The sequence below is a fragment of the Sitophilus oryzae genome, unplaced genomic scaffold (assembly GCF_002938485.1).
Source record: "Sitophilus oryzae breed Bouriz unplaced genomic scaffold, Soryzae_2.0 scaffold_130_pilon_pilon, whole genome shotgun sequence".
In the NCBI taxonomy this organism is placed as follows: Eukaryota; Metazoa; Arthropoda; class Insecta; order Coleoptera; family Curculionidae; genus Sitophilus; species Sitophilus oryzae.
The window spans coordinates 197,679-213,279 of NW_022145960.1; the positions used below are offsets into that span (position 1 = coordinate 197,679).

Consider the following 15,601-nt stretch of genomic DNA (forward strand, 5'->3'; position numbering starts at 1 on the left):
AGTCATTACGACTAGTTTGGAAAATGAAGAAGAATGGGACAGTAAGATCAAAGAAGTAGAACGAAATTTAAATCTTGCTGTAAATCAGACAACAGGAAAGTCGCCATATAGATGCCTATTGGGATATACACCGAGGTTTCAAGATGCCAAGTTTGCGAATGAAGTTGTAATAGAAGAGTACCAGAGACCTGAAATATTACAAGAAGAAATTCAGAAAGAAATTAAAGAAAAACAAAAGAAATGGAAATTTAGATATGACAAGAAAAAGTGTTATGAACAATTGTCAGTTGGAGATATTGTCATGGTAAAGAGATCACCTGAAGCAACGGGACAACCGACCAAGACACAATCTAAATACAAAGGACCTTACGTAATAATCAGTGACTTGGGCTGCAATATATACAAGGTGAAAACTTTGGATGAAACTGTGCGACAATATACTATGAATGTTCATATTTCACATTTAAAAATTTACAAGAATGCTATAGAAGAAGATGTAAGTTCTGAAGAAGAGGACGAAGATCAGGAAGGTAAGGAAGAAAACGAGGAAGAATACAAATCAGATCAGACTGAGGAGGAGTATTCTGACCAGGAGGAGAAAAGAGAAGAATCAGATTTTTGTGTCGAGACAGATGAGGAGGAAGATCCTTATGAACATGAAGAAATGGAGAAAGAGAAAAGACCACGACGAAGCAGGAAGATCCCAGCAAGATACCAAGACTTTGTGCTGATCGACTCCGAAGACCATTGAAGAAAATCTGTATTTTAATTTGTTTATTTTCTTTTTACTTTGTTTTAGTTTTCTCTACCATTTTGAGGACAAAATACTGTCAGGAAGGCCGATTGTTATCGACATTTAATGGTATGCAACCCGTTATACAGCTAGAGCCTTGAAAAAGGTGACGTAGAGGAAGAGAGGGGAGTATTAGAAGAGAACTGTACGGCAAGAGAGTATAATAATTTATTGTTAATATCGGCTGACGAAATAATAGTGTAAAATAAACATAAATTAAGTTAATGGTGCTTTATTTGGACTAAAGTAAAGTTAACACATTTAATATTGTTTTTATTGTTCATATTTCTCGTACATACAGTACGCAGGTATATAGTATACAGGGTGTTTTAAAAACATGTGCCATCTCTCGTGGGGAGATTCCTCACGGAAAAATAGGACTTATTTTCCATATCAACATAGATCCGATTCTGCTTTGTTTCGTAGCTACAGGTTGTTAAATGCTTGCCTATGAAAAGATAATTCGGGGACCTTTATATTAGAACTTCCACACACCAAACACTTTCTAGTCATTTTTACGAGTATTTAGAAAGTCCAACGAAAAAAAAGTAGAAATATAATTGCACAAACGCAAAAAACAAGCGTCGTTATAGAATAGAAATAAGATTATGACATATGATTACGACAAGATTATGACAATATGATGACAATGAAAAATTGGTTTCCATAACAATGTATAATTTGTACTTTCTAAACCGTATAAAATTGTGATTATTTTGGAAATACGTGCAACTTTTAATGCGCATGTGCAAAGTAAGGTCCTCGGGAAAGATAAATCTATTGAACGTTTCATAAGTGCAATAAAGAAGGTTTGAAAATGGCATGTCGTGATGTTGGAGACATATTTTTTAATGCTAAACTTCTGGTGTTCATTTGTCCACGTAAGTATATACCGGGTGTTGCATCGTCGGACAGGACATAGGAAATCCCATGTAAATTTTAATGGGGTCAATTATTGGCTTCCCTAATTATTTTAGAGAATAATTCTATTTAGGTTTATTGAAGAGCACTAAAACCCAAATTCAAAAGAACAACTTTAGATATTTTTGATTAGCTCGTTTACGAGTTATCGCCGATTTCTTTTTAAATATTTCTCCTTTCTTAAGGCCCTGTATTAACTTCTGAGCACCAGTCAAGGTAAAAGATAACTGTCAAATGAAGTTGTCATTTCAGAAATTTACCTATTTACATAGATAAATGCTATGGATAAATGCAACAAGTTTAGATTGGAAAGCCCGTAAAAATTTTGGGTCGCGAAATTATTTTGGGTCGCGACCGTTATACGCGATCTGGCGCTGCTATAACGGTCGCTAAGAACAACGGCAAACAAAAACAGAAATAATTTTCTCTTGTCAAAGTCAGAATCTTCAAAAATCATAATAATCTTGAAAATCTAAACCGCTCTCATTAAATTAATTCCAAAAAGTGTTTATAGCGTCCATTTTCAAAGTAATTATTGCTATCTTGTGAGTTCAATTCAAGTTTTATTTACTCCAACCGGTGATAATTGTGAAAAAGTGGCATTAAAAACTTAAAAAGCTGTGCTGTGAACTGTGAACTGCAAAAACCATCGTGGATCGTGGCATAACGTCGGTTTCCAATGTTTCATAGGTATTTCATACATGCGTCCTTATATAAAATAAAGTTTTTTTGTATGCAACACACTGTATTTTATTTATAAAATTAAACGAAAATAATAATAAATTTGAATAAACAATATTTGGCGATATAATTCCGGAAAAAGCCGAACCGCTCCGAAATTTTCAAAAGTTTTGGGTCGCGACCGTTGCAAGAATAGCGCCAAATAGTGTTTACATTGTCCTTATGGGCCCTTTCCAATCTAAACTTGTTTCATTTATCTATGCCTATTTAGTGCTTTATTATTATTGAAAACTCATTCCTACATCGGAAATCTTAAAGATGTATTTATAAATACAAATTAATATGAATTAAAATAAAAGAAAGTAATCAATTACAAGGTTAATTATAGTTTTATTACAATATTCAATAACTTATTAATTTAGGTACTATTAAATTGTTAGAACTTTAGGATTTAAGATGTTCAAATATTCCTCCATCGACTGCTAGACAATAACCCAGGCGATCATAAAATTCTCTTCTTACATTCGCTAGTTGGTAAACTGAAATTTTATTGCATTCGGCAGAAATAGCATTTTTAACTCGTCTAGATTTGGGTATTTTTTATCCTTGTATATCCTGTTTTTTAAATGGCCCCAGAGAAAGAAATCATTTGACGAAATATCAGGAGACCTTGCTGGACAATATTGTCTAAATATTCCCGAACAGCCAGGGTACTATGTGCCGGGCAGCTATCCATTTGGTACCAAACTTCCTGATTTTCCCTAGCGGCATCATGTAAAGCAGGTAAAATATGATTTTCGAGTAGTTCCAAATAATATTCTTCATTTAAATTTCGCGTAAGACATAATGGCCCGATAATATTGTGTCCGAATATCCCTGCCCAAACATTTACTTTCTGTGGATATTGCGTCCTTGTTTCGACAAACCTGTGTTGGTTTTCTTTGTTCCAATATCGATAATTTTGAACAATGGGTTCATTATTGAAGGTAAACGTGCATTCGTCAGTGAAACATATGTTTTTTAAAAATTCCCTATCCGTGTTTGCTCTTTCCATCATATCAAAATAAAACGCCTGCCGCCGTATTATTACATATTTGAAGGAATAGTATTTATGTCGTTTCAAAATTCGAAACGCTGTAGTGTGATCTATTCCTATTTCATCCCCAAGTTTCCTTGTGCTGATCTTTCCATCGTTCTCTTCCACGCACAATAAAACTTCCAAGTCGGTATCATATCTTGCATCTTCTCTTTGTTCCTGCCTTGCTTCACATCTGCAGTTATTTATTAGGGTACCTTTGGTCTCAAATCTCTGGACATGCCTTGCGATTGTAGATTTTCCAGGTATCGGTCTATTCAGATACAGAGCAGCAAATATGTCCGACACCTTTTGATTACTATTTCCTTGATAATACCATTTAATCATCAATAGTTAGAAAGAACTGTTTATTATGCCCTTTGAGTCGCACCTCAGGTATGCCCTTCCATTCTGGGGTACGTGTTGTGCGACTCAATTTGACCGCATTTTCAAGCTCCAGAAGAGAGCTGTTCGATATTCACTGGGACTAAACAGTAGAACCCATTGCCGGGACTTTTTTAAAGAATTAAAAATATTGACTCTTCCTTCCTTATTTATATTTGAATCCGTTTGCCTAATACGTAAACATGTATCAGCTTCTCTAGAAAGGCCATCTCACACTTATCCACTCATGAACGCGTAGCAAGATCTTTATCTACCTACCCCACGCTCAGAGTTAGTTAAAAGTTCAATATTATACAACTCGAAAAAAATGCACAATCACCTGCCATTTGAAATCAAATCCATAACATCATTTTTTTCATTTCGCAAAGCATTGAACTCTTATTTACTAGACAAGGCGTTCTAAGCCGTAAATGAATTATATTTTGAAAATCGAATTTGATCTTGTAAACACTAGTCTAATGTCTAAGGCTAATCAAAAATATCTAAAGTTTGAATGTGGGTTTTAGTGCTCTTCAATAAACCTAAATAGAATTATTCTCTAAAATAATTAGGGAAGCCAATAATTGACCCCATTAAAATTTACATGGGATTTCCTATGTCCCGCTCGACGATGCAACACCCGGTATGATCTAGGGTCTGGACGGAGCTTTAAAATTAAAACTTTTATTATTCTCGGGTTGGAAGTAAGGCACCGCCAAAGGTACCACTTTAAATAATTTCTAACGAACTTTTAAATGCTTGAAAATTTCACCGCACTATGACAAAAGACTGTTTACTTATTGCATAGCATGTTTAAAGTCCATATTTAAACAAGTGCGGGTGTTGTTTTTGTAATATCTATGCGCCTATTTGCACAAGCACTTAAACAAGTTCGGCTGGATATTTCAGTGTGAGTCGCCGAATCTTAGTTGCTACCTATAGTAGGCGGACCCAAGATGCTAAATGGGGATTTACTCGAGATTTCTTTCGCGAAAAAAAAATTGAAAATTTGGAATTTAAAAAAAATGGATTTTTTTTAGTGTTTAGTTAAAAAAACATAATTTCTTGGTAATATGCCAATATAAAATTTACAAGAATGAAAATTCCGAAAAGATCCAGTAGTTCTAAAAATTTTAGCAAAAAATCGCTATTTTGGAAATTTTCAAATAAAAATAACTGGTTATTTTGGATTTATTTGAACAATGGTACTAAAAATTGTACCAAACTTATTTAAGACTCACCCTGTATATGAACGGAAAACTGTAAATTCTTTATCAAAGGGAATGAAGTATATACCTCTTATTCATATCTATAAGTTATTTCATTACATTCACAGGAATGCAAGCAGATAAATGTGCGAATGCTTATAAAAATGCGAATCGTGCCATTAATTTCTGTACACGTAGATAAAATAAAATTCAGAGAATTACTTTTTAGACAAGTAATGCAAAACAATAGTCCCCTCAACGAGAGAAGAGCGATTTTGACAGTGAACATCCAAAAATTGACAGTGAAAAATATCGTACGCTGAAAAAATGACAGATAAATGTCTCCATCATTTTTTTATTGGTGGGCAGACTATACCGAGAAATGACCGTGTCTATGATTTCTTTTAGTTCTACCAAGACTAACGTTCATATTTTATTTGAGTACCTAATTTAAAAAGTATGATCTATAGAACTTATACCAGAGAACTTGGTTACCAGACGTCGGGATTTTTATTATGTCCGAGTGGATTTTTGAAACACGTCCGGATTTTATTGTTCCATTAAGAAATGTCGCTGTAATGCAAAATAATAAATTAGTTTTAAAAATGTACCTGGTTATTTAAAAAATCGTCGATAAGTTTAGCAATGTAAATTCATTGTTTTACTTTGCAAGTTTTAGGCTTTGACAATTTAAATATAAATGTATGTACATTCTTGCTCTTATTGTTTTATTAATATGTAATCATCAATCAGTATGCAATGTGAAAAATACTAATTTGCTAAAAAATTTGGCCGTCCGGATTGTGTCCGGATTTTTTTGGAAGGTTGTATGTATATACATATTTTAATGTAATGATAAAGAATAAATACATACCGCATGATCGAAAAAAACGGCGTCCAGTTGGCTGGGAAATAACGATTGATGACATTTCCCATATAAATTTATATATAAAATGACAGCGATCTTTATTTCATAGCCATCGCTGATGCCGTTTTTTACCATACGGTATTATTTTACACAAATGAATCTTACTGTTTATGCTATCAAAAGTAACGCCAGTAATGCGACTACGAACTATACCCGATTTTGGCGCATTTCCCATTTCGTATACCGTGTTAGAGACATCTTTACTGCTGAACTAAGCTTGTGGGCGGGGCTTATAGACCTTATGTTCTCTACATGGTATATTATGGAAATACGCTACCCGGTAACATTCCTCTATCAAGCGATGTGTAAAAACAAACCTTTCCAATATTATTGAAATATGTCTCCTGTCTCCTCCATTCAGTAATATAAACAATTTCAATAATTTTACTGTCATTCCTTTTTTTAAACAAAGAATAATTAAAAAATGCATTTCGTCAAAATTTTAACAGACAAAATAATAAAAATTGAAAATAGTTTTTTCTCGTACATTTCCACATCTTACGGAATTAGAATATTAGGTAATTAGATTTTTATTTTATATTTTTCTGATATATTCAATGTCAATACCAAACAATTTATCGAGAATTGACCTTGCCTAAATTCGAAGGGGCCAAGTTTAAAGTTCAGACTTCGAACTAAAGAATGTACTCCGTCTCAGTTGAGAATCAATTAATAGGTATCTTAAAAATTGCGACCTATCAAGGTATGTAATTGTCCAAAAATTCAAATATTTATATATATTAAACTACAGAAACTAGATGAATCTAACACACTGAAGATACAAAATTAATTAGATTTTGGTATAAAATTAGAAAAAAATGAATGCTCTAAAAGTAGTTAATAAAAAAATACAAAAATACACTTAGATGCAAAAAAATGCAACGGAAAACTTTATCGTCAAGCTTAAAGTGTTATATTTTTTTATTTTTAGCCCTATTTTCATGATTTTTTAGCAAACTGTATATAAATCTATCAACTTCATGAGTTCAGTTTTTTCTAAACTTTAGTATTTGGATAATTATACCGAGTTAATTGTACCAATAATTTCGTGAGTAACTTTTCCTAAAACATTATTTTTCGATCAGAACCATGTCTCCTGAGCATTTTGAATTTTTTGAATTTTTAAGAGTGAAATGAACTTGCCACCAACAATTTGCAAGTTTTTCAACTCAACTTTCGTTGCACGTCATCAATGACACCATGCGTCGTCTTATGGAGTTTGCTGGTGGTCGTATTATGATGTGCAACGAAAGTTATTTTAATTTATGTTTATATCATAACTTTATGATGTTATTTGTTTAATATCACGAGGTAACTTTGGTTACTATTATCGTAATGTCATATCGACACTGCATTAGAACCATAGACAATTAGAACTCTATATTAAAATTTAAATAACGTCAAAAAGCAACTATACAGGCTTGGTTTTAATAAATATTATTCTAACACAACTGAAGATATTTAAAAAACATAACTGCGATAACTAAGTAAACAAACAAACAAAATGCTTGTAAAAAATACTCTTAATACTTTGTACTGCCTCCACAATTGCCTCCCCCGGCTGCTAGAACTGTCTGTAGACGTTGGTTCACAATGCCAGTGAGGCTGCAAATATATTGTGTTATGTTCTTATATGACTAAAATGTAAGATTATTGACATATTTAACATTTTCTAGAAATAAAGAACAATTTTTAAATTACAATAAAAGCTACCTAAATTGGAATATACCCGGTATAGCCTAATATGTAGTTAAATTAACTATTGTACTTTAAATCAAATTAAAACTTGATCCAAAAAGTTATACAGGGTGAGACAAAATTAATATTGAACAATGGTCACATTTTTTTTCTTTTATTTTAAATGGGACACCCAGTATAGTATTCTGATATTCAATGGAGAATGTATGTCTCTTCAAAATACTATTAAGGTTGCCTACCCCTCGAACAAAGATTTTCCTAAATATTTTCATTTGCATGATTTGATCTGAGTAGATCTTTATTATTTGATAAAATCTAGGTGGCTGTGATACGTCTCACCTTACTTCAACATAGCTGTTTAATTAGTCCAACTTTAACAACTAGTTATCATTTTATGTCAGTAAAAACAAAAAAAAATCTCATAAATTTTCTGAAAATGCAAACTTATCCTACATCAGAGTATCAGAGAGAATTGATATGATTCTATTAGTTGGTGATTGCAGTGTGCATTCACCAATTAATAGAATACTTAAATGCTACTGATTTTATCTAGTCTGGTTTTTTTATGGGGATATGTTAAAGACAGTGTTTAAAAAACTCGAGCAACTATTGTCGACAACATGAGAGAAATTATTGTAGCTGTTTTTCGAGGTAGAACTCCACATAATGCTTTTTAAAATGAAAAGATCCTTTTGAAAAGACAATCATTTTATGCAGTTAACAGGAAAGGAAGCATTTTGAGCATTTGATTTCATCTAGCTAATTTTTGTCACATAATGATAGGTTTATATCTAGTTTTAATTGTGTAATAATTAAAATATGTTTTAAACGTGTATCTTTTTATTACCGTTGAGTATTTTACCCTAAAATCTTTAATTTTTGTTAAATTAACAAAATGTATAATATCACAGCCACCCTAGATTTTTCCAAATAATAAAGATCTACTTACTCAAAATCATAAACATTAAAATATCTAGGAAAATCTTTGTCTGAGAGGTAGGCAACCTTAATAATATTTTGAAGATATATAAATTCCCCATTGAACACTGGAATAATATACTGGGTGTTCTATTTAAAATAAAGGGGTAACTTGCTTTTAAAAGTGACTAATGTTGCATATTAATTTTGTCTCACCCTGTATAACCTTTCGGATAAAATTTCAATTTGGTTTAACATACAATGGTTACTGTAATTAAATACCAGGCTATACAAGGTCAACTAAAATTTAGGTACCTGTTATCGAAATTTAAAATTTACTCAACATTTTCACAAAATGTGAAATATGTCAAAATCCTTAGATTCTAGGTATATGCTTCTTTAATAAAACCTTTATTTTTTTCCTAGAATCCGAAAATCAATTAATATATAGGGTGTTCCATTAGAAAAACCACAACTTTGATGTGTAACTTTTTTTGGGGACACCCTGTATAATTCTATATATTTTTATAAAACGCTTCCAGTTAACCTAGATATGCTGCAAAAATTTCATTTCGATATATACTACCGTTCTCCATGGGGCGTCCGCGGCGTATGAAAGGCGCCACCCTGTATAATAAGCCAAACACTAAAGTTTTTTTTTTCGTAAACTAAGTTTACGAAAATTAAAGTTGATATATTTATATACAGTTTCCTAAAAATTCAAGAAAATAGGGCTAAAAAAGAAACAACAGTTTAAAAATGATGAAAAAAAATCCGTTGCGTTTTTTACATTTTTCTTTTTTAGTGATTGGTAAAAACCGAGGTAGAAACCCTTCGTTTTAAAATGAATAATAAACAATGGACTCTTTCCTGTAGACACAAAGAGAGCAATTTGTTAGTCAATTATCACTTTTGTTATCATTTTTGTTAAAAACTTTTACGAACAAATATTAATAATGCATTGTATTTATTAACTAAAATTAACTTATTTTAAATTCCAAGTGATTGATAGATATTGACAAATATAAATAAGCAATTTAAATTGCGGTTTTGTATTAAAAAATTTCAATGAAAAAGTCTTATAAAATAAATGATTGAAATCGTCTTTAAATAAATTGAAAATTGACAATTTGAAAGTAAAGATAAGCTCAATGAAATTTGCCAATTATAACAAGGTCGAGATATCAACAAAAGTCCACTAACTCAAAGTGTGATTTTTTTCATAAAATTACTATACAATTATCTAAAAATAATTTAAATTAGCTAGTTTACATTTCCAACTAATGCTTGGTTTAGAAAAAATATAATAAATTAGTAATATTTCTGAAAAAGTTAACAATTAAAAATAAAATGTCTAGTGTTATTAAAAATAATTATAATAAAAATATTAAATAATGAAAAAAAGAAACAAATAAATAATAAATAAAATATGCAAATAATTTTTAATCTTCTATCAAGTCGACATACTAAAATCATAAAAAAAACTTTCCAAATACATTTCGGAAATATTTACCTTCTATTCATAAATATGAATTATATTTTCATTACTTTCACAGGCTACAATCCATGCAAACAGGTAAAAGTTCAAATACTTACCGATAATTGACAGAAACACGAAGTACAAAATGTTGCAATTCATTCTGATTAATGTCCTTAATAACACACGCGAATAAAAATATGACAAAATATGTGTATATGCACAAGAAACTGTAAAAATAAATGTTTAGGTGCCGCTTTTTTAGAACACGGTTTGATCCGGAGGTAGCGATATAGTTGACTGAGCCGCTTGTCGCTTTTCATATTTTACTACTTAGGAGCGAGTCTACTTAGCGAAAAGAGTTTTCGCATATCAAATTATAACGTACACATAAATACCGAGAGATTTAAGGGTAGACAGACGTTAACGTAGAGTGTAGAATGTTTAGGAGGGTGATTAATCACCGCGACCTGACAGATCTATTGTGTTTCCCTTTTTTTTTAGTTATATACAGTGTGTCCCACTAAGAATAGCTCTCGGCTGTATCTCGGAAAGTATTAGCCGTAGCGGCTGCGGAAAAAAATATTTATAACTAAAGAGGCTATGGGAAATTGCTGGAAATTATTTTCAAGTTTGTAGAACGACCGCTAGGGGGCGCAACTACAGCAAAAAATAAGAAAATGGAGTTTTTACACAATTTTGTCTAGATAAGGTGTACTATAAGTAACAGCTTCATAATCTTCAGTAAATTTTGAATATTTTTTGTTAGAGCCATTTTCCCCTATCTACCGAAATAAAGCGGTGGGGGAAGGTTAGATCTGTTTTTATATGATTATTAATAACTCTGGACTGAATAATCGGAATCCAACAAGCGAGGGCTCGTTTAAAAGAGCGTTTCATACTCTATATTGTACCATAAGAATAATAATAATAAGGTTTTGAACGTAGACGCTAGGGGGCGCTTTCTTACAATTTAACAAACATTGCGCGTTTTTTCAAAAAAATTAAATGCAATAGTATATATGTAATTTTAGCTGATAGTAAAGACTAGTAAAAGCTTAAAAAGTCAGCAAAAACCGTATCTTTATATCTTCTTTCAAACCGAAGATATTAGCAAAATTATAATAAATACCAAAAAATAAGCCCTTAATTACCTTATTTTTACAACACGGTGTCAGTAGCCCTCTTGATAGAAGATAGAAACAGTTAGTTTATTTTAAAATCGACGATATACCAGAATATCATAATATCAGATGTATTAATATCTAATAATTAAGATATTAATAATAGTGAACAAGAAACGATGATTCAGTGAAATCATGGTAGGCCTTGGTAAAAAGTTCGTTTTCTTTTGACGTAATAGTATAAACGTCAAATTGTTATTAGATCAATATTTTGATAGTCTTAGCAGCGTTTTTTCTTTTGATTGCTTTTTCAAAATGCCCCAACAACTTCAACTATACCTCAAATAATAAAGGCATTTTGAAAAAGCATTTAAAAGATAAAAAAAACGCTGCTAAGACTATCAAAATGTTGATCTAATAACAATTTGACGTTTATACTATTACGCGAAAAGCAACTTTTTTCCAAAGCCTACCATGACTTCACTGAATCATCGTTTCTTGTTCACTATTATTATCTGGTATTATGGTATTCTGGTATTTCGTCAATTTTAAAATAAACTAACTGTTTCTATCTTATTTTTTTGTTAGAATGGGCCTAATCAAGAGGGCTACACTGATACTGTATTGTAAAAATAAGGTAATTAAGGACTTATTTTTTGGTATTTATTATAATTTTGCTAATATCTTCGGTAATAAAATTCTGTAAAAAATCTATTTTCTTATTTTCCATAGCAGTTGCGCCACCTAGCGGCCGTTTTACAAACTTGAAAATAATTTCCAGCAATTTCTCATAGCCCGTTTAGTTATAAATATTTTTTCCCTAAGCCCTACGACTAATACTTTCCGAGATACAGCCTTAGTGGGACACCCGGTACAGGGTGGTCCGAACTGCATTCCGGAAACTTCGGCAGCATATTCTGCAGATAAAAATAAGTAAAAAAGGTCGTATAAATGTACGTCCTTAAAAGCTTAGTTTCGGAGATACAGGGTGTAGAATTTTCATTTTTAATTTCGATTTTTTCCAAATAATTTCTAAAGTAATGTCACTATTTGGATGAAAATTGGTGTCCGGAAGTTTCTTGACATGATAAATTTTGATTTTGATGTCAATATGACTCCTACTTGTAGAGGGCGTCACCTACATATTTTTTAACTGGTTTGAAGACTAATAAATTTTCGTCCGTACCTGTATAAAACTAATAGAGTAAAACCAGTAAAACTAATAGAGTAAAAAATATATATTTACGACGTTTTTTACGTAAAAAAAGTCTCTTGGTAAAAATCGCTAGGAGTATTGGTTCTCGAGATATTTGGAACCAAAATTATCAATACCCGTCATCATTGACAAAAATAATTAAACATGTTGACAAAATAGTTATCAGACTAAAATCATAAATTTGAAATATTTGTGTGCCAAAAGTTCAACAGAAACTGTTTTATCATCATTTTTTCGCAGAGAAACTTATGATTAACATAAAAAAATAAAAATTTCACAAATTTATTATTTCAGTCAAATAATTATCTACTCAACGTGTTTATTTTTTTGTCAATAATGACATGTATTGACTATGTTTACCAAGATACATTTTTTACGTAAAAAATCACGGAAATGTGAATGTGAATTTTTTCACTCAATAGTTTTATAAAGGTACGGATGAAAAGTTATTAGACTTCAAACCAGTTAAAAAACTTTGAATAAGAAAGTTAAAAAATATGTAGGTGGCGCCCTCTACAAGTAGGAGTCATATTGACATCACAATCAAATATCTCATGTCAAAAAACTCGCAGACACCAATTTTCATCCAAATATTGATCTTACTTTTAAATTTATTTGGAAAAAATCAAAATAAAAATGAAATTTCTACACCCTGTGTCTCCGAAACTAAGCATTTTAGGACATACATTTATACGAACTTTTTTACTTATTTTTGTCTGCAGAATATACTGCCAATGTTTCCGGAATACAGTTCGGACCACCCTGTATAACGAGTCATAATTCATCATACAGTCTCAGGGCTTTAACGAAAGCCAGTAGCTGAGACGGCCCCACAGAGGCCAGCTCTCCATCCTCGACATCAGCCGTACTAAAGTTCATGGCAGGAACGGTCGTCGCGTCGTCTCGGCGCACTCAATGATAAGGTGTTCTAGTGTTTCCCCATTTTCCCCACAGAATCTGCATTCGCCGTTGTTTCTCAGCTTCAGCCTACTGAGGTGTTCGTTGAAGAGACAGTGTACTGTTAGAAACCCCGTAATAATCCGAAGATTCTTTTTACTTAAATCAAGGAAAATCGTTGATTTTTCTGAGGAACTTTTTCGAGTGTCTTCCGTTGGACTCCAATTTCCAGTTACGGATGGACTCTTCCAGGTTCTTCAGTTCCTCTTTTAGTTAGTTTCCGCTTGGAAAACAGAACGGTTCTGGTCTAGTTAGTGGAGCGTTCACTCCTTTTCTAGCTAGATCATTTGCTTTTTCATTGCCTTCTATCCCTTGGTGAGCGGGCACCCAGAGTAGGAGGACTTTATTTTCTTTGCCTAATTTGTTCAGCTTCTCTAGGCATTCTTTGACCATCTCCGAACTGATGGTTACTGAGTTGATCGCGTTTAGTGCTGCTTGACTATCGGATAAGATGGCTATTTCCTGTTTTCGATAGTTCCTATCATAGATAAATTGTACGCATCTTTCGATAGCGTAGATTTCTGCCTGAAAGATGTTGGGTTAGATGCCCATTGATTCGGAGTATTTAGTTTTTGGCCCAAATACTTCTATGCCTGTCCTTGGTTTGGTTTTGGAAGCATCAGTATACCACGTTATGGTATGGTCTTTTACATTCCTTTTTATTACTCAATACTACAGTGAAGTGTTTCTCGAAGTTGTAAATTCTTGGTATGTCATCCACTGCATGGGAGTTGGAGAAGTGGAATTTTCTTTCTGAGGGTGTTCCAGTTTCTCCGCAGATAATAAAACCTTCTCACAAAGTAGATTTCAGTATTTTTAATTCTGTAAACATTGGCGTAACTACAGGGGGCCGGAGTGGCCTGCCTGCCCCCCAGGCTACGTATTAATTTTTATTTGCTTGTGATGCAGTAAAAATGACGTTTTCTAGTTTTATTTAGTTAATATTATTTTGTTGTGTTCAAAAAATGAGCTAATTTTAATTTTTTTTAGAAAATTTGTAGGTATTTAAGTAATCTATAGTCTGTCCCACGAGAAGATCCTTGACAGTGATAGATGTGTCTGTCATTTTAATTTCAAAGTAGTTTATTTTATTTTACAAAGAAATAAGTTGGTACAACTGGAACGCATAGCAGGAAATATTTAAAATTTGATTGACAAGTGATTACTTCAAAATATTGTGAAAAAAACTGTATAAAACTGAAAAAATGTAATCGAATTATTTTATTTAATCAAAACGGTATGTGTTAATACAAAACAAACAAGAACAAGACACCATATACCAAAAAAATAGAAAAAAGAACTATTTATTACTTTCAAGCTTTATGAAACTTCCCGGATTTATGATTATATTTATCAATATAACTTATATTTACAAATACAAATTTGTCATATTCCACAGGAATAAATAAAACAACATAAATAAAACAAACTATTTTATTAAGAATAATAACACTTACCAAATTTTATACTTTAAAGGTTGATTAATTAACTTTAATCTTAATATTTTTAAACCAGTACCTTTTGACATTATTTTTCTGTACTTGTAGTACTAAAATCCATTATTTACCTATCGTGTGATGTCGATATTTTACAGCTACTCCAATTTTTAGTATGTGTTTAGTATGGTCCTACCATATTCGAGATGCACTTATCTACGACGAGATGGTATACGAACTTTATTGATGGTAACTTGTAACTTTATTGGTGTATAAGACTTTCTGCCTGGGCAGCGAGTATTAACCATACACTGTGTTCTGGGTCTACAGTTAATTTTCACTCGATTTTTCCTCCACTTGACTTCAAAATACACAAAACACAGGTAATAACACGAATCAAAATGCATCATCTTCCAAAACGCAGGGTATTTGACAAAAGTTGACACAAAATTATAACCTATAATTTGGCAAGACTTTGACAAGCGTCAAAAATCTAAAGGCGAGTTCATACACATCGGCGTCCGTTTGTCGTTCATCGTTCCGTCAAACCAATAAAATTGAAATACGATCTGTCATTTTCGAAATAAACCAATAAAACTGGTTAAAATCAATAAGAGACGACGCATGACGGATTTATATTTAAACCCATCCATAGTTAACTTAAAAATTATTAGAAACTTTTTTTAGTAAAATAAATAGATTGGTATGGGACGTCATCTGTTTTTCTTCTGTCATCGTCTGTCGAAATCTTACCTGAGAAAAAAAAACAGAGTATACGGGAACAC

General features: G+C 31.9%; 1 protein-coding gene across 2 annotated transcripts in view; it reads right to left on the reverse strand.

Moving 5' to 3' along the window:
- LOC115874960 (27 kDa hemolymph glycoprotein-like) overlaps positions 1–10,392 on the reverse strand; it is a 97,421-nt gene extending 87,029 nt beyond the window's left edge. For both annotated transcript variants that reach the window (XR_004048942.1, XM_030890265.1), the window contains exon 1: positions 10,203–10,392. Coding sequence is in view for 1 of the 2 variants with exons in the window: in XM_030890265.1 (XP_030746125.1) it covers positions 10,203–10,245 (43 nt within the window). In the remaining variant the exon portion in view is untranslated. The remainder of the gene's footprint in view (positions 1–10,202) is intronic.
- Positions 10,393–15,601: the final 5,209 nt, after the last annotated feature.